Here is an 18,983-nt window from a genome sequence, read left to right on the forward strand (position 1 = left end):
TGACCCTGCTGGTTATTTAAAACACCGGTGGCATAGCCCTCAGAATCACAGCAACTCAAACCACCACAGCACGACAGATAGACGAGTGGATACTGAGTGATAATTCATATATGTGGTTTATTCTATGGTGGTGGTGGTGTGCTGTGGAGTCGGTTCCAGCTCATAGTGACCCTGCATAGGGTTTCCGAAGCTGTGAATCTCTATGGAATCAGAAAGCCTCATCTTTCTCCTGTGGAATGACTGACAGTTTCAAACTGCTGACCTTGAAGTTATGAGTGGTTATGAGTTAGTCCAACTCATAACAACTACACTACCAGAGATGCTTATTTATTCTGTTGTTGTTGTTATTAAGTGCCGTCGAGTCGATTCCGACCCATAGCAACGCTGTATAGGGTTTCCGAGGAGCAGCTGGTGAGCTTGAACCACCGACCTTGCAGTTCAAATGGCTTGCAGTCTGGCACATTAACCACAGCACCACACCAGGACTCCATTTATTCTGTGGATGACCTGAATTGTCAGTGTCATAAGCCAAAAACAAACAAACAAAAAAACATGGAATTTCCACTCATAGATTTACACTCTAGCATGGGAGACAATTTTAAATACCTAATGAAAAACCGGAGTATTCTAATTCCTGTAATAAAAGGACCTGAGGATCCAGTTAGACTAATGTGTAAATCCCTGAGGTAGAAGAGTCTCCGTGTCATCCTTTCCTTGGGGAGGGCCAGGGAGGATTGAAGCAGAGCGAACAAAGGGCGGTTGTGGGGATGGGAGGGTCTGTTATGGGCCAGACTGGAGGAGGCAGCGGCAGCAGGTCCTTTGGAACCAGGCTGGCTGCTTGGGGCTTTTCCCAAAGCCAGCGGAAAGTCACTGAACCAGCATGAACCAGGGATGGACGTGAGCCGATTTTTAATGTAATCAGAGCTGTCCGGTTTGTGTGCTGCAGATCGATTTGGAAATGACAACCGTGATTGAATGATGTGGATCGGGAGTTTGTTTGGAACAAGTTAAGGTAGACTGTAAGGTGGTGTAGACCCGGAAGATGATGTGGTTGTTATTGAGCCTTCTTCCTCCAATCCTGATACTATGGTTTTCTTCGTATAATCCAGTTTCTCGGATTATTTGTTTAGCAAACAGGTTGAATAAGAATGGTGAAAGAATACAACCCTGGCGGTCTTTATGAAATGACACTTTTTTAAAAACCTCAACCGAAGATATTTAGCTGCACATAATTAAGTCAATGAAGCGTGAAGAGTGCATAGACCAAATAGGATAACTTTATTATCCCTGAAAAGACATGTTGATGTGAAATAAGTACATGTGTAGATCTTCATAGGAGCAAACTTACATAGGTGGACAGCCAACGTCAGCCTTAGGCCCCTAACTCCTGGAGGAAATTGGGTTCATGTTTTCTTGCCATGCTTTAGATGCTTCTGCTCTGGAAGGAGTAAATTCTTCCAGCTGTGAACTTGTTGCCAGAAGGCAGAGGCCTGGGGAGCTGCAGGAAGAATGCAAGTGTTTGTTCTTGAAGGCTGGTGTGTTGTACTTGAAGTATAGATCTTCTCGGGGTGGAACATTGCCTTGCTCCTGACAGAAACTCCTGCCCAGAGAAAGCGCTGATGGCCAAGAACACCTTTATGTTCAATGTTCTCTCCTCCACCCCCTCTTCTGTAACAGGTATGGCACAGGGAGAATTGAACTGAACCCAGGGCGACAGTCTGGTACATCCATGCAATCCCACGTCAGGATTTGCCCTGTGTGCCCCAGACATGGTCCTCTGCCTTCAGAATGCCCAGTGGGTCTGCTTCCACGCCCATCACTCGTACTGAAATGGCTTCTGGGCTCAGAGAGGAAATTCAGCTCACTTCCAGAAGCTGTAGCCAGGAAATGGTGAGTACCACAGAGAACTGGGTAATTCTTAGGATAAGGGGGTGTAGCCCAGTCTGATTTGGTGGGGGAACAGCTATATGCTCTTTCATGAAGTGGCAGGGGAGGACTGCATCCTAAGAGGCATCCAAATTCCTGAGTTCCGACTCTTTACTGGAAGGAGCTCTGGTAGTGTAGTGCTTACAAGTTGGCCTGCTAAGCTCAAGGTCAGCAGTTCAAAACTACCAGCTGTTCTGCAGGAGAAAGATGAGGCTTTCTGCTCCCGTAAAGATGTACAGCCTCAGAAACCCTATAGGGGGCTGCTATGAGTCGGAAGCGACTCCATGGCACATAACCACCACCACTCTTTACTGGGCCCTTCCTCTGTTCAAGCCTTGGGTGCCTGGTGTGACCTCCCATGTGTGACTCTCAGAGCTGGCACCACGAAGCAGTAGTGTCCCCACCCTGAGCCTTGGTGCTCTGTGTGACGGAGAGTCTCCTGGCAGAAGCTGAAGAAGGAGCCGCTCTGACTGGGGAGGTGAGCCCCAGGCCTCAGAACCAGCCTTTCCCCATTTTCCTTAATCATTTTCTGGGCTTCTCCCAGCAACCAGAGCCTTTCTGTGCAGTTCTAACACTCCAGTTCCAGCTGTCACACTGTGGATGGGACAGAGAAGGGGAGCCAGTTAGTAGGGGAGAACCCTGACTCTGCAGGGGGTCCTGCATGCAGCTTGGCACTCCCATGACCTCACCACAAGGACGAGGCAGGAGAGTGATGTCGGCTGATCATTTGTGGGGGCTCCAAAACCATTTACTTTTTTCCAATAGAGAACAGTTTTGTTTGGGACTTTGAAGTGTGCAAGAAGCATGATGCACAAGATCCCTCTGAAGTGTTCAAGAGCAAGATACCAGCTTGAGAACTAAGATGCGCCTGACCCAAGCCATGGTATTTGCAATAGCCTCATATGCTTTTGATGATTTCCATAGTCCATTGGACCTCTTCTATTTGGAATGGGCACAGATATGGATCTCTTCCAATCAGTTGACCACGTCTTTGTCTTCCAGATTTCTTGGTAGAGATGAGTGAGTGCCTCCAGCACTGCATTGTTTCCCATCAATTCTGGTGCCTTGTTCTTTGCCAGTGCCTTCAGTGCATCTTCAGTACCATTAGCTATTGACCATATGCTACCTCTTGAAATGCTTGAACATTGACCATTTCTTTTTGGTACAGTGACCCTGTGGATTCCTTCCATCTTCTTTTGATGCTTTCTGTATTATCCAATATTTTGCCCAGAGACTCCTGTAATATTTCAAGTTGAGGCTTGAATTTTCTCTTCAGTTCCCTCAGTGTGAGAAATGCTGAACGTGTTCTTTCTCTTTTGGCTTTCTAACTCCAGGTCTCTGCACATTTCATTATAATATTTGACTTTGTCTTCTTGAGCTGCCATTTGAAAGTTTCTGTGCAGCTCTTTTACCTCCTCATTTCTTCCGTTTGCTTTAGCGTCTCTACCCTGGAGAGCAAGTTTCAAAGTCTCATCTGATATCCATTTTGGTCTTTACCTTCTTTTTGTGTCTTCTTAATAACCTTTTGCTTTCTTCCTGTATGATGGTCTTGATGTCATCACACAACTCTTCAGGTCTACAGTAATTCATCAAATCTGCTATCAAGATAATCTCTAAATTCAGGTGGGATAAGTTCAAGGTCATATTTGGGCTTTTGTGGACTTAGTTTAATTTTCTTCAGCTTCAGCGTGAACTTGCATATAAGCAATTGATAGTCCATTCCACAGTCTGCCCCTGGCCTAGCTTTGGCTGATGACATGGAGCTTTTCCAGTATCTCTTTCCACAGAGGAAGTTAATTTGATTTCTGTGTATTCCATCTGGTGAGGTCCATGTGTATAGTCGTCTTTTAGTTGTATAAAAAAGGCATTTGCAATGACGAGGGCGTTGGTCTTGAAAATTCTAGCATGCAATTCTCCAGCATTGTTTGTATCACCAAGGACAAAATTTCCAACTACTGATCCTTGCTCTTTGTTTCCAACCTCTGCATTCTAATTGCCAGTAATTATCAGTATAACTTGATTGCATGTTGGATCAATTGTCATCTGAAGAAGTTGCTAGAATTCTTCATCTTCACTGACTTTAGTGGTTAGTGCATAAATTTGAATAATAGTGGTACTAACTCGGTCTTCCTTTTCGGCATATGGATATTATCCTATCACAGACCGTGTTGTACTTCAAGAATGATCTCGATATGTTATATGTTCTTTTTGATAATGAATGCGACACCATTCCTCTTCACTTGGTCATTTCTGGCATTGTAAACCATGTGGTTGTCAGATTCAAAATGGCCAATACCCGTCGGTCCATTTTCAGTTCATTAATGCCTAGGATATCGATGTTTATGCATTCCATTTCATTTTCACAATTTCTGATTTTTTCTAGAATCAGGCTTCATACATGTTCCGATTATTAGTGGATTGTGAATGGATTTACTGCTGTTTCTTTTTGTTTTGAGTTGTGCCCCATCAGCAAATGAAGGCCCAGCCAGCTTTACCCCATTCGCATCATCACAGTCAACTCAGCTTCAATGAGGCAGCTCTTCTCCAGTCATATTTTGAGTGCCTTCCAACCTGAGGGGCTCATCTTCCAGCACTGTATCTGACAGTGGTCTGCTGCTCTTCATCATGTTTTAGTATTCAGTTTTCTGATGCTGACAGTGTTCCACTGTTTTTCATAAGGTTTTCAGTGACTAACTATTCGGAAGTAGTTCATCTCTCCTTCTTCCTAGTCTTCATCAGGAAGCTCAGCTGAAACCTGTTCACCATAGGTGACCCTGCTGGTATGTCAAATGCTCGTGGTATAGCTTCCAGAATCACAAAAACGAACAAGCCACCACAGTACGACAAACTGACAGACGAGTTGTTTCTTCAAGAGTGTCCATTTCTCTACTCAATTATCTGTTCTTGCATGTGGTCTGTTTTTACCATTGGAAAAGTCTTTTCATATAAATCATAATTGTTTTAATTTCCTGGTCTGGTAATTCAAACTCTCTACCATATATGAATTTCATTGTGATGTTTGCTTTGTTTATTCAGTTTGCAGAAAAGCTGTCAGTTACTTGGTATTTGCCAATTATTAATAAGGTTCTTTTTTCACCTCTGCTTCATGTCTTGTTGTGTGTTCTGGTGGATCTTACAGGAAGTTAAATTATTTTTTTCCCCACATAGAAATATGTAAATATGTCTTTTATTCATAGAAGGTTCTTTCCTTTCTCCTACGTGTTCTGACTTTTCTGAACATAAATACACAGAGGAATAAAATCAGGCTTGGTTATAGTCAAACTGTAATGGTATTGGTACTCTGTGTTAGAAATACTGTTCAGTTTATGAGCTAGAATTCCAACAGTTCAGAGGTAAGTGTAGACAGTCAGCATCACAGGGACAAGGCTGATTGGTAAAGTGTGGAGTGGAACACAGAACCTTGTGTGGCCTCCCTGTGAGGTCTCATTCCCAGGACTGACTTCTCATCCGTCCTTTTACACACACTGGGGAAGATGGTTCCTTGTTGATACCGAATATGTGCGATGTTTTAGGCCTCAGTGGTCTTTGAGGATGTGGCCGTGGAGTTCACCCATGAAGAGTGGGCATTGCTGGATTTTTCTCAGAGGAAGCTCTACAGAGATGTGATGATAGAAACCTTCAGAAACATAGGCTCAGGTAAGATTATTTTCCTTATTTACTTTTCCTGTGAAATTGTACTCATTCACCTTACAGGATTTGGTTGAGGAATTAAATATTGGCAAATGTGACAGGTGTTTTCACTGCTTTCATGGACTTAGACTCTAGTGGCTTTCCCACGAAAGTAAAATCTATCTGTTAAGATTGCTCTTCATTTCCCTTGGGATTAAAAGCCCTTTAGCTCTTTATGTGTTCCAGGGTGATCATTTACTTTAGGAGTCATATTGGTTTTTTACCTGTTAGCATTTTATCATCTTTACTACAAATTTGACGCAATGATTTCGCTACAGATAAACTTATACAGTGTCCATTTATAGAGATCATAGATTGTCACAGTGTCTGGGAAATAAGCTTTCTGATTTTCTTCCCTTATGATCTGTCTTTCTCTATAAGCACCATATGTGGTTGTTGTTAAGTGCCATCAAGTCAGTTCTGACCCATAGTGACCCTGTATAGGGTTTCTGAGGAGCACCTGGTGAGCTTGAACTGCCGACTTTGTGGCTCGAATAAGCACCACATAGACCACATTAGTTTTTCTCCCTGAGAAGTAAGAGAAAGATCTTAGAATGAACATACAGCTGTTTCCAGTGCTGTAGTGTCAGGGAACACCCTGACGACAAAAATCCTTTGAAAGATCAGCCCTGCTGGGATGCAGTTTCATTTTAAAAAATCAACTTGAAATCATCTCTTTTTGTCTGAGAGACAGAATGTACACATGTACCTTAGGTGAATTTTTAGACTTTTTACTAGTCCTTTCCTGCCTTTTGTACTTGTGATAAAAGACCTCCCCTTTTTCTCTTTATATAATATTTACATACATGAATTTATTGCAGCATATTTTTACTTTGTTTTCCTAGCTATACCTTACTTAGGTCACCATCATGCTCAACTATGATGGAATTATTTCTTTGTTCAGAGATGTGTCATTTAACATGTTTTCCAACAACATCTGATACATATACATTTGTGGTCTTATAAGAAATTTGTGGGGTTTTGTCTTGTTTTTTTTTTAAAAAGGAAGCAGCTCTCCTTTTGTTCATTATGCCCCCCTCATGTTTTTAAAGACCACACGTGGAATAAGAAGCAGAGGCGATAGCTCTAAGCACAGACTCTTCCATCTCTGTACTTCATTGTCTCTGAATAAGGCCATGTTTTACAGAACATATTGTGAATGGCAGCAACATATGATTGTGAATTTCGCGCTCTTTTTTTACTATTGTCAGAGTCCTGTGATGGCCAGATCCCTCAAAGCCTGCCTTCACACATGCTTTGTCATAAAATTTCCATGTTACTTTTCATACCGTCTAATTCCAATTAATATGATTGAAACAGTTTTTGAACAGGATCATAACAGATGCAAGCTGTCCATGAAGGAGGGCTCCTGGTGCCCCACGAGAGGCGAAGTCTCCGCCCTGTATGGTTTTGACTATCAGCACAAAACCCAGGAAAAGTGTGTGAGGTGAGTAGTGTGTGTCTGTGAGCGTTTCTTCAGGAGAATCTTACGTTGTGTGCTTGTGTGTAGAGCTAGCTGTAAAATTGCATGTTCAGATTATTGAGTATTCAAAAAGTATTTCACTTGTATGTTACTGTCAGAAAATGCCATTATTTACAAATGATGACAGTAATGGTAAAACCCTCTGTGAGACGAGACAACGTAAGACAGCAGCACATGGCATAAAACAAACATTCACGCTATAGAGTAATTGTGAAATGGTAACAGATTTAATTCTAACACGCAGCCTCTTCTTAACAGCATGTGTACAGTAGAGAACTTCTGTGAACATCAAGAAGGTACAGAAAAGAAAAGGAAAGAAGAAAGCCAGTGTGTGAAGGTGTTCAGCTGGATTGGAAATCTTACTAACCTGGCAAGAACTCCTGTTGGACGAAATCCTGAGTGCCTTGGGAGTAGAAACGCTCTCTCGGATCATTCATCGTTTAAGCCTCACGTTGGATCTCACACTGGATACAAACCTTATCTTCGTAAGGAATGTGGAGATGACTGCAGCCATCCCTCTGACCTAAAGCCTTGTGTGAGAGAGAAACTTTGTAAATGCAAGAATGATTGGAAACCTTGCAATTGTTCCTTACCCCTCCCCAAGCATACGAGAACTCTGACTGTAGAGAGGCCTTATGAATGTAAGGAGTGTGGGAAAACCTTTAGTTATCTTTCAAACCTGTACAGACATATAAGAACTCACAGTGGAGTGCGGCCGTACGAATGTAAGGAGTGTGGGAAAGCCTTCAGTCGGTCCTCATTCCTCACTGCACACCTACGAACTCACAGTGGAGAGAAGCCTTATCATTGTACAGAATGTGGGAAAGCCTTTAGTTCTTCCTCTTCCCTCAGTAAGCATCTAAGAAATCACAGTGGAGAGAGGCCCTATGAATGTAAGGAATGTGGGAAAGCCTTTAGTCATGTTTCAGATCTTAGTAGACACGAAAGAGCTCACAGTACAGAGAAGCCTCATGAATGTAAGGAATGTGGGAAAGCCTTCAGTCAGTTTTCACAACTCACTAGACATGAAAGAGCTCACAGTGGAGAGAAGCCTTATGAATGTCAGGAATGTGGGAAAGCCTTCCGTCAGTCCTCACATCTCACTAGTCATAGAAGAACTCACTGGGGAGACAGGCCTTTTGAATGTCCGGAGTGTGGAAAAGCCTTCAGTCAATCCTCACACCTCACTAGCCATAGAAGAATGCACAGTGGAGAGAGGCCTTACGAATGTAAAGAGTGTGGGAAAACCTTTAGTCGTTCTTCAGCCCTCTCTACACATGTAAGAATTCACACTGGAGAGAGGCCTTATAAATGTAAGGAATGTGGGAAAACCTTTAGCCGTTCCTCTGCTTTCTCAACACATTTAAGAATTCACACTGGAGAGAGGCCTTATGAATGTAAGGAATGTGGGAAAGCCTTTAGTGATTTCTCGTCCATAAAAAGACATACTAGAACTCATAATGGACAGAGGAACTATGAATGTCAAGAGTGTGGGAAATTATTTATTTCTTCTTCAGACCTCTGCAAACATGTTAGAACTCATGGAGATACACTGTATGATAGTAAGGAATTTGGGAAGGCCTTTAATTGGCCTTTATCTGTCACTAATCATGTAAGAGTTCACAGTGTAGAGAGGCCTTATGAATATAAGAAATATCAGAGACCCTTAGTCCTCCTACCTCACTAACCAGTTAGGAACAGGGAGCAGTAGAGGAAAGCTTTAGGAATGTAGGGAATGCAGGGAAGCCTTTAGTCTTACCCATTCCTCAGCAAACACGTACCAACTCACTGTAGAGACAGACTTTATGTCTGAGGGAGACTAAAATGTTCCTAGAAAAACTCTATTATCTTTAATTCCATTTATCCCTAAACTTTTTGAAGCCTTCTTGTATGCAGGAAATGAGGGAAACTCTTCAGTTCTCATTCATCCTTTTGATAATGTGAGAAATACACTAGAAAGAAACTACATGTGTAAACAATTTTACAAGACTTGGTAATTTCTCAAAAAAAAAAAAAAAGGAAGAAAACACATGAGAGAAAAGAATGGTATGGGAGAGTTTTGGGTTTTTGTTTCACCCACTGTACTTGGAAAGATGTAAGGGTTCATGCACAAGAGAAGGTATTCACTAATTTCCTCTACTAACTTTGAGAAAAGTCATACTTCTAAAAAACCATGTTATTGTACTTAAGCGCTGTCAAGTTGGTTCCTTCTAATAGTGACCCTGTTTAAAGTTTTGGAGGAGTGGCTGGTGGGTTTGAACAGTTGACCTAGTGGTTCTCAGTCCAGTGCTGATCCTAAATGCCACACCAGGAGTACTGAAAAGTCATATATATGTAAAGAAATTTAGAAACATCTATAAATCTTTTGCACTTCTTAGAAAATGTGAGATACGCTGTGGATTGATCCTATAAGTATAAAAAATCAAGGAATCCTAAACTATCTTTTCTCACTTAGGACTTCTGTGAGACTCACTTGCAGAGACTGACAGTAAGCCAAGTCACCTTTTGGTGGTAGCACATGGCTTTGGACAAGTATCAAAATGCTATTTTAGTTCTTTTATATACAAATTGTCCTTCTGAAAAAAGCTCATCAACCCCTTGGTATCTTTGATGTGTGTTTTCTTCTTATCAACTATATTTTAAAGTTTTTATACTTCTTTACATTGTAATGCAGTATGTTTTCATTGTAGAAAACTATTTTTATGGCAAATTTTAAAGAAAACTGAAAAATATCTCCATATTCCACCACTCTTCTATTGGCTGTTTAACTTCTCAGTATGCAAAGCAGCGTTTGCTTACAGAATTTCAGTTATGTTGTATGTGTGGTGTTATAAGTAGCATTATTTCTTTCTATTTCTTGTCCTATTTATCCTACACAACTGTTGTAATCCCTGGTTTGTTGATCAGAAAACTGCAAAGAAACTTTCAACCCAAATTTTCACCACCTAAAAAAAACGGAGCCATGAAACTGGTGCTTTGGGAAGCAGAGTTTGCAGGGGAGGAAATCTCATCTTGGACCCACAGTGTGACTTACCAGGAACGAAGCTTCTGACCAGCTCATGGATTTGGAGAGAGAGTCCTTCTTTTGCTAATTGTCTGGTTCGTGTCGAGTTTGCAAGACCACTTGCTAAGGCTGCACTGATAACAGCTGTTGAACCTATTGTGCAGAGCTCAGCATTGGACAAGATACCAGCTACTGATGCTAACCCACCACTGGTCTGCCAGTTTGTGGCACTGTGGTGACTCATGTGTTGCTATGATACTGGAAGCTATGCCACCGTGATTTCAAATGCCAGCAGGGTCACCCATGGTAGACTGATCAAAAAGAGTATTTGAAGATCTATTTTGAAGTACAATGATGTCTGTGATAGGACAATATCCATATGCATACAAGGAAGATCAATACCACTATAATTCACATTTGCCCACCTACCTCTAGGAAGGATCACTAGTTAGAAAATGTGGCTTTGATGATATAAATGATGCTGTAGATCTCATGATAGAATTTTGCCAAACCCAAAACTTACTCATTGCAAATGTGTGTGTGTTTTTAAAAGCTTTTATTGTAAATTGAGTGATAGTTTACATGGGAGAAGATCTGTTTTGCACTCATCCTATCATATTTCATTTCATTACAATTACAGTCCCCTCCATGTATCATCATTGAAGCATTTGCTTCTGTTCCCTCTGTTTTGTTTTGTTTTTGATGTACACAAAAACACTAAGGAATATATAAACAGCCAGAGGGCGTATTCTGGAAGCCTGCCTCCTGGTCACCAGCACACAGCCTTTCTCTTTTCAAGAGTCTGGAGTCCTCAGATGCTCTCTTTCTCCATGTCACCATCTCTGCTTCCATCTCTGGTGTTACTGCTTCTCTGGACAGGGTCCCACATTTTGCTCATGCTCTTGTCCCTTGATAGTTTTAGGGTCCTCTGTTCCTGGAATATTGGATTAACTACTCCCCCCTTTGTGTTACAAAACTTCTACAATTAGTCACGATAACAATTACTCACTATTGAATCATAAGACTCTTATCCCCATCTCCTTTCACCAGACCCGTCTAGACAAGAGGAAAACTATTCAGTGGGGATTCTACCTTTCCCAGCACACTCTGAAACTAAACTCCCTCTTGGAAACTTTAAGTCAATCACTTCATGCCTTTAGAGCACCCCCATTTTAGGTAGCCAGTGTTTAAGTTGCCTGTCCCTATTAACCCCAGTGTACAGAGGGGATAGGGTTGATCCTTGATGTGAAGACTTCTTCCCTCTCAGCAGGTATTTTGAGCTACTACATCCCTAAGTGCAGATATGTTTTTAAAAGAAAAATTTCTGTTAATAATTAGACCTCCATACAGTCCCACTCTGACTGGTGGACATTTGGATCTACTGAAATTAGTGTCGACTCAGAGCCAGTGTCCAGAAATCTCCAAATTGTCAGATTCTTTCCTTTTCCCCAATGAACAGTCACTCTTCTAAAAGGGCATAGATCTCTTTGGGGAAGCTTGTTCTTGTTAAGTGCTGTCGAGTCGATTCTAGCCCACAGTGACCCTGTACAGGGTTTCCGAGGCTGTAAACCTTTGCAGGAGCAGAAAGCCTCATCTTTCTCCCACAGGACCACTGGTAGTTTCGAACTGCTGACCTTGTTGTTCGCAGCCCAATTCGTGACCACTATGCTACCAGAGCTCCTTTCAGGGAAGGTTAGGAGATAGATTAATAAACATTTCTGCCCGTTTAGTGAGCTCCTTCCTCAAAGGGACTGGCCTCCCCCTCACTCAAGAGGTCTGTAAAGTGGCTAAAATCAAGGACTCGATTGAGAGACAATTGTATTTTGGCAATTCGAGTTAGACCGCTGTTTATTTTACCTGGAATTCTTCTGTTTGTACATACCAAGAAAATATTTAGTAGGTTTCCCCATCTATTCCACTTCTAGGAACGCTGTGCTGAAGTAGCCAACGTTACAAAGCCACACAAGTCAGCTTATTCTGATTACTACTTTGACTCTGCTATCCACTACTCCTCGTGGGGCGCTGTGGGTTAATGCGTTCGCCTGCGAAATTGGTTTGAACCACGAGGTCAGCCATTCAAGCTCACCAGCTGCTCCTCAGAAACCCTCTACAGGGTCGCTATGGGTTGGAACCGACTTGGGGGCACTTCAACAATCCATTATGGTAACCATACCCACCTCGTCCTTGTTGATAAAGAGTTGCTACTTGACTCCTCCCACAGGGTCCAATCAGCCCCGTTGTAGTTAGGTGTCTTCATTCAGTCAAGGCAGTTCCCATGATCAAATCTGGCTTACATAAAAGAGTTTCTTGTAAATATCAATACAAATAAGGACAAATTAATGTGGGTTTTTTTTTTTTTGCTTTGGGAATGGATCCTTGGTGGTACTGTAAGGATAATCTCTGGACTGCTATCCATAAGGTCAGCAGTTCAAACTCACCAGGTGCTCCTCAGAAGAAAGATGAGGATTTTTACTCCCATGAAGAGTTACAGCCTCAGAAACTATATAAAGGTATTGGAATCAACTTGATGTCTTAGGGGCGCTTTGGGGAAGAGGTCCTATGTCATCTACGTGCCAAACTTACAAAGGGTCCTTTCCTCCCAATATACTCTTATACATTCCTAAATTGAGAAGCGTGTTAAGAACACAAGTGAAACAATTCAATAACATGTGACATAACCATTAGTAGACAACGAACAACTCACAGTGAGGAGAGGTCTTATGAATGTGTTGTGCTAGTTTGCAGGTGATTATGACAGCGTGTTGTGGTTGTTAGGTGCCATTGAGTTGGTACCAATTCATAGTGACCCTATGCACAACAGAACCAAACACCGCCCTGTCCTGTACCAACCACACAATCGTTAATACGTTTGAGTTTATTGCTTTTGTCATTACCAGTCCATCTCGTTGGGGGGTCTTCCTCTTTTTCTCCAACCCTCCACTTTACCAAACATGATATCCTTCTTCATATGTCTGGTCCCTCCTGATAATATGTCTGAAGTATGAGAGATGAAGTCTGGTCATCCTGGCTTCCAAGGAGGATTCTGGGTATACTTCTTCCAAAACAGATGTTTGTTCTTTTGGCAGTCCATGGTACTTCTAATATCCTCCTCCAAAACCATACCTAAAATGCATCAATTCTATGGTCTTCCTTATTCACTGTCCAACTTTCACATGCAGATGAGGTTATTGAAAATACCATGGTTTGGGTCAGGTGCACCTTAGTCCTTAAGCTGACATCTTTGCTCTTTAAAGAGGTCTTGTGCAGTAGATGTGCCTAATGCAATCTGTCGCCTGATTTCTTGACTGCTGCTTCCATGAGTGTTGATGGTTGATCTGAACAAAATGAAGTCTGACAATGTCATTGTTTTCTCCGTTGATAAGAATGTTGTTTATTGGTCCAGTGGTGAGGATTTTTGTTTTCTTTACATTGAGATGCAATGCATACCAAAGGCTGCAGTTTTTGATTTTCATCAGTAAGTATTTTAAGTCCTCTTTGCATTCAGTAAGCAAAGTTGTGTCATCTGCGTATCGCAGGTTGTTAATGAGTCTTCCTCCAATCCTGAGGTCACATTTTTGTTCATATATCCCAGCTTCTCTTATTTGCTCAACATACAGATTGAATAAGTATGGTGAAAGAATACAATCCCGGCACAAACCTTTCCTAATTTAAAATTGTTTGGTGTTCCCTTGTTCTATTTGGACAACTGCCACTTGGTCTATGAACAGGTTCCTCATGAGCACAATTGTTCAGGAATACTCATTCTCCACAAGTTGTCCATAACTTGTCATGTTCCACACAATCATAAGTCTTTGCATAGCGGTAGTGACAGAGGCGATGGCACAGAGAGATACAGCAACTCAGAACTCTAGGCCCATGGGCTGAGAAAAGGAGTGTGCCTGCGGGCAGGAGGCTGGCTTGCAAAATGTGTCCTTTGGACATTTGAATGAATATTTATTTTTTCTTTTGTATGTGTATATCCAATAGTTTTGCTTTGCTTATTTGTGAAAAATACGATGTAAAAGTTAAGCAACAGAGTGGAAGCAGAATAAGTCATTACATGGAACGGAGAGCAATCATTGAGATGAAACACAACGTGTGAGTGGTTGAAAGCAAGGCGGATGATCTTGTTTACCTTCATTCAATTCACAATAAAAAGTTGAAGGGAAAAAGAACACTATGAAATAAATTAGGAATGAAAGTCTACATATTACACAATTCTACTTGCAGGAATATCTAGAATAGGCAAGGCAAATCCATAAAGAAAGTAGATAAGTAGTTACTGTGGGCTTGGAATGGGAGGTTACTGCTTACTGGGTAGAGTTTCTATTTGGGTGATGAAAAAGTTTTGAAAACACATAACAGTGATGGCTGCATATTAAGAGCTTGGTTGGTACCTTGGATTGCAAATGGTTAAACTGGCCAATTTTATGTTGTGTGTGTTTTAACACAATTTAAAAAAATCAGAAAACAAAATACATGAATGAGATTTTAAGCATACTCCTTTATCCATGAACCGGTGAACTATAGAATATATGTGGTGCGGGGGCAGGCACAGGGAGACATTTCAATTACAAATGGGGGAAATTGGAGGGAAGTACTGTCCCACTGTAGGCTAAGGCATCAGACTGCAAAGTCCTTTGAACTGCAAGATTGGTGGTTCAAACTCACCAGCTGCTCCTTGGAAACCCTATACAGGGTTGCTATGGGTCGGCATTGACTCAACAGCACTTAACAACAACAACTGATAGCAGAAAACAAGAATCCTCACCACTGAACCAACAAACAACATTCTTATTGATGGAGAAAAGATTGAAGTTGTCAAGGACTTCATTCTTGGATCAATCATCAACACTCAAGGAAGCAGCAGTCTAGAAATCAAATGACATACTGTATTAAGCAAATCTGCTGCACAGGAACTTTTTTAAGTGTTGAAGAGCAAAGATGTCAGTCTGAGGACTAAGGTAAGCCTGACCCAAGCCACGGTATTTTCAATAACCTCGTATGCATGCGAAAGCTAGACAGTGAATCAGGAAGATTGTAGAAGAATTGATGCTTTTGACTTATGGTGTTGGAGAATATTGAAAGTGCCATGAGCTGCCAAAAGAACTAACAGATCTGTGTTGGAAGAAGTGCAGCCAGAGTGCTTCTTGGAGGCCAGGATGGCCAAACCTCGTCTCTCATACTTCAGACATATTGTCAGGAGGGAGCAGTCGCTGGAGAAGGATATCATGTTTGGTAAGGTGGAGGGTCAGAGAAAAAGAGGAAGACCCCCCCAGTGAGATGGATTGGCAAAGAGGCAGCATCAATGGGCTTAAGCATGGCAACAATTGTGAGGTTGGCTCAGGACCGGGCAATGTTTCGTTCTGTTGTACCTAGGGTTGCTATGAGTCAGTACCAACTTGATGGCACCTAACAACAACAACAACAGATAGCAGGCTCCAAGTAAGTCCCAAACACAGCAGAACAAATCACATTAAATCTTGAGTCCTGGTATGGTATAGTGCTGGGCTGCTAAAAACACAAGCTCAGTTGTTCAAACCCACCAGATCCTCCTTGGAAACCGTATGCAGGGACACTGTGAGTTGGAACTGACTGAACGACACTAAAGAAGCCAAGATTTGAAAATAATCCTTTATTCTTTGGGTCTGAAAGTGGCCCACCTTCCAGACATTGGGTGTTGACCATGCTCTGGATTCTGGGTGGGGGCCACTTTACCCTGGCTCCAGCTCTGCCTTCCATACTCAACTGGGATCCTAACTCTGGTCCCTCAGCTTTGGTCAGCCTGATTCTTGTAGTCCGTATGAGTGGCAACCCCACTTCCTTGGCCCCTGGCAGTGCCCAACTTCTGCCAATAGAGCATGGAAACCATGCCTCTCAACTTTTGTTGGCTCCCCATCCTCTTGGTATAGCCTACCGGCAGTCCCACACACCAGGACTGAGTTGGTGAAGATCTGACTCTGAAACCTACAAGGTGCGACTCTACCCTTTGAAATCTAGGAGGCCGTGGTCCCACCCTTTGAAATCAGCCAATCCTGCATCTTGTGCTACATTGAACTGTTTACTGACCATACATTTCCAGGGAAGTAGGTCTGGTAGCTAGAGGCTACAAGTTGGGCTGCTAACCTCAAGGTCAGCAGTTTGAAACTACCAGCCATTCCGCAGGAGAAAGATGAGTTCTGTTCCCATAAAGAGTTAGGGATGGTCCCTTTCTTTTCTTGAAGAACACCAGATACAGCTCCTTTAGTTTGTTTCCTGCCTATAGAATTCCAAGAGGTAGATAGCTTTCCTTTGTCTTGTCATTATGCGCTTCTGTCTAAGCTGATGTCTTTTCTGCTCTGGTCTTTGACTAGATCCATTACTTACTTAGGCTTAGTTTCTTTAACTAAAGATTCTATAGTCATGTCCTTGGTGAATATTCTAGAACACGTGTCCTACATTTGTACAACAGAATTTTCCAAATCTTTAGTTTTGTTTACATTTTGCACTGCTGCTGCTATTCGCTGTTGAGTTGGTTCCAACTCATAGTGACCCTGTATAGGGTTTCTGAGGCTGTGTATCTTTACAGGAGCAAAAAGTCTCATCTTTCTCCTGAGGAGCAGCTAGTGGATTCGAACTGCTGATCTTGAGGTTAGCAGGCTGCTACCAGGGCTCCTTTTGCAGTGTTCATTTTAAAGTCTGTCTCTTTCCTCTGACAATTTAATAAAATGCAAAATCATGTGGGCCCATTAATATCTTGCTTATAAGTCTCCACAGCCAAACATCAAACTTCATTACTTATAAATTTGACCTTCTGCCAACACTTGGAAGATTACTTAGAGAAGTCCTCTGTCACTGCATAAAAAGCACTGCCCCACCTCGATTGTCCAATCACATGTTCATGATTTCCTTTTAAAGCCTCAACAGAAATATTTCGTGTCCATATTTCAAGCAGTGTTCGCTTGATGATGCATATCAATTCTCTAAAATAATACTTCCTTTGAGCCTTCAACAGAATTGCTTTTTTTGTTTGTTTTTTTCTAAAATTTTTGTTGAGCATACATCACTATTTACTGCCCCACTTAGCCCATGCAAACCTGCCTAAACGTTCTCCCATCTGCCTTGTTCTTCCATTCCCCTCCCCCTTCTTGTGTATTGCTCTCCGCGCCCCCTCCAGCACCCAAACAGAAATGCTTTTAATAACCATAATTCTACCAACAGTTTTTCCAGACAGTCTAGCACATCAAAATTTCTTCAGCTTCTACCCAATACCAAAACTACTTCCACACTCTAGGTATTTATTAGAACAGCAGTCTGCCATCTTGTACCAGATTCTGTGTTACTAACCTGGAGCTGCTCTGACAAACACCGCAAGTGTCTGGCTTTAACAAAAAAATATGTTTTATCACAGTTTGTTGTTATTGTTGTTATGTGCCATGGAGTCGGAACCGACTCATAGCGACCCTGTACAGGGTTTCCGAGGGTGTAAATCTTTACGGGAGTAGAAAGCCTCATCTTTCTCCCGCGGAGCAGCTGGTAGTTTCGAACTGCTGACCTTGTGGTTCACAGCCCGAGTCGTAACCACTATGCTACCAGAGCTCCTTCACACAGTTTAGGGGGCCAGTATTTCGAATTTAGAGTGCCGGCTCTCAGCGAAGGCTCTCTCTGTGTGTCTACTCTGGTAGAAGGTCTTTGTCTCTTTTCTTACTTTCTTAGTTTTTATTACTGGATTCTTTGATAATGATATGGCATGGTATCATTCCCTCTGTATGTACTTGCTTGTTTAATCTGCTCTTTCCATCTCAAAAGAGATAATCAGATTTTCTCACAGTTTCAGAGCGTGGTGGTGGTGATGGTGGCATGCCATGGAGTCAGTTCCGACCCATAGCGACCCTGTACAGGGTTTCTGAGGCTGTAAATCTTTACAGGAGCAGAAAGCCTCATCTTTCTCCTGTGGAATGGCTGGTAGTTTTGAACTGCTGACTTTGAGGTTAGCAGCCTGACTTGTAACCACTACGCTACTAGAGCTCCTTAGTCTCAGAGGGTAGAAGTCCAAATTCAAGGCACCAGCTCTAGGGGTAGCCTTTTTGTCTGTTCAGGGCAGCTAATTGTTTATTATGGCTCTTCTAGCTAAAGTTCTCCATTTTGTGATATATTGTATATCACAACCTATATGCCTAAAAGGAAGGAGCTCTGGTAGTGTAGTGGTTACGAATCGGGCTGCGAACCACAAGGTTAGCAATTCGAAACTACCAGCTGTTACAGGGAGAAAGACGAGGCTTTCTGCTCCCGTAAAGACGGCACATAACAACAACAACTTCTATGCCTATGATTTGAAATCCTGGTGCGGCACTGTGGGTTAATGTGCTGGACTGCAAAGTCTGTTTGAATCGCAAGGTTGGCGGTTCAAGATAACCAGCTACTCCTTGGGAACCCTATTCGAAACTACCAGCCGTTCCGCGGGAGAAAGATGAGGCTTTCTACTCCCGTAAAAATTTACACCCTCGGAAACCCTGTACAGGGTCGCTATGGGTCGGAACCGACTCGACGGCACTTAACAACAACATTGGTCAGAACTGACTTGATGGCGCTTTAACAACAACATGCCTGTGACTTACGGGCCCATTATGAAAGGAGTTGCTAAAGAGTAAAGCTTAAGGTGGGGCTAAGGAGTAAAGATTTAAAATGGCCAATACCGACTTGATGGCTCCTAACAACAACAACAAAAGAAATAAAGACTACAATAGATGTAAGTATTAAGAATGCCCCCACCTAAGTAGAGGGTGTGGCTCAAGTCACCACCCTTAGTTTCCCTTGGGGGCATGTCTTGACTGCAATTTATAAGACAGCTTTGGAAAAGCTTAATCTTTTGCCCTGGATTTTGCATCTAGCTCTTTACAT

General features: G+C 42.2%; 1 protein-coding gene across 1 annotated transcript in view; it reads left to right on the plus strand.

Annotated features, from left to right (window-relative positions):
- The window catches only part of LOC102839697 (zinc finger protein 345-like), a 74,166-nt gene that overhangs the window by 24,094 nt on the left and 31,089 nt on the right, over positions 1-18,983 (plus strand). Inside the window, exons 4-5 of the mRNA XM_006877566.1 lie at positions 5,460-5,583; positions 7,726-8,711. Of these exons, the coding sequence (XP_006877628.1) occupies positions 5,460-5,583; positions 7,726-8,711 (1,110 nt within the window). The remainder of the gene's footprint in view (positions 1-5,459; positions 5,584-7,725; positions 8,712-18,983) is intronic.

This window comes from Chrysochloris asiatica, unplaced genomic scaffold, assembly GCF_000296735.1.
Source record: "Chrysochloris asiatica unplaced genomic scaffold, ChrAsi1.0 scaffold00530, whole genome shotgun sequence".
Classification (NCBI taxonomy): Eukaryota; Metazoa; Chordata; class Mammalia; order Afrosoricida; family Chrysochloridae; genus Chrysochloris; species Chrysochloris asiatica.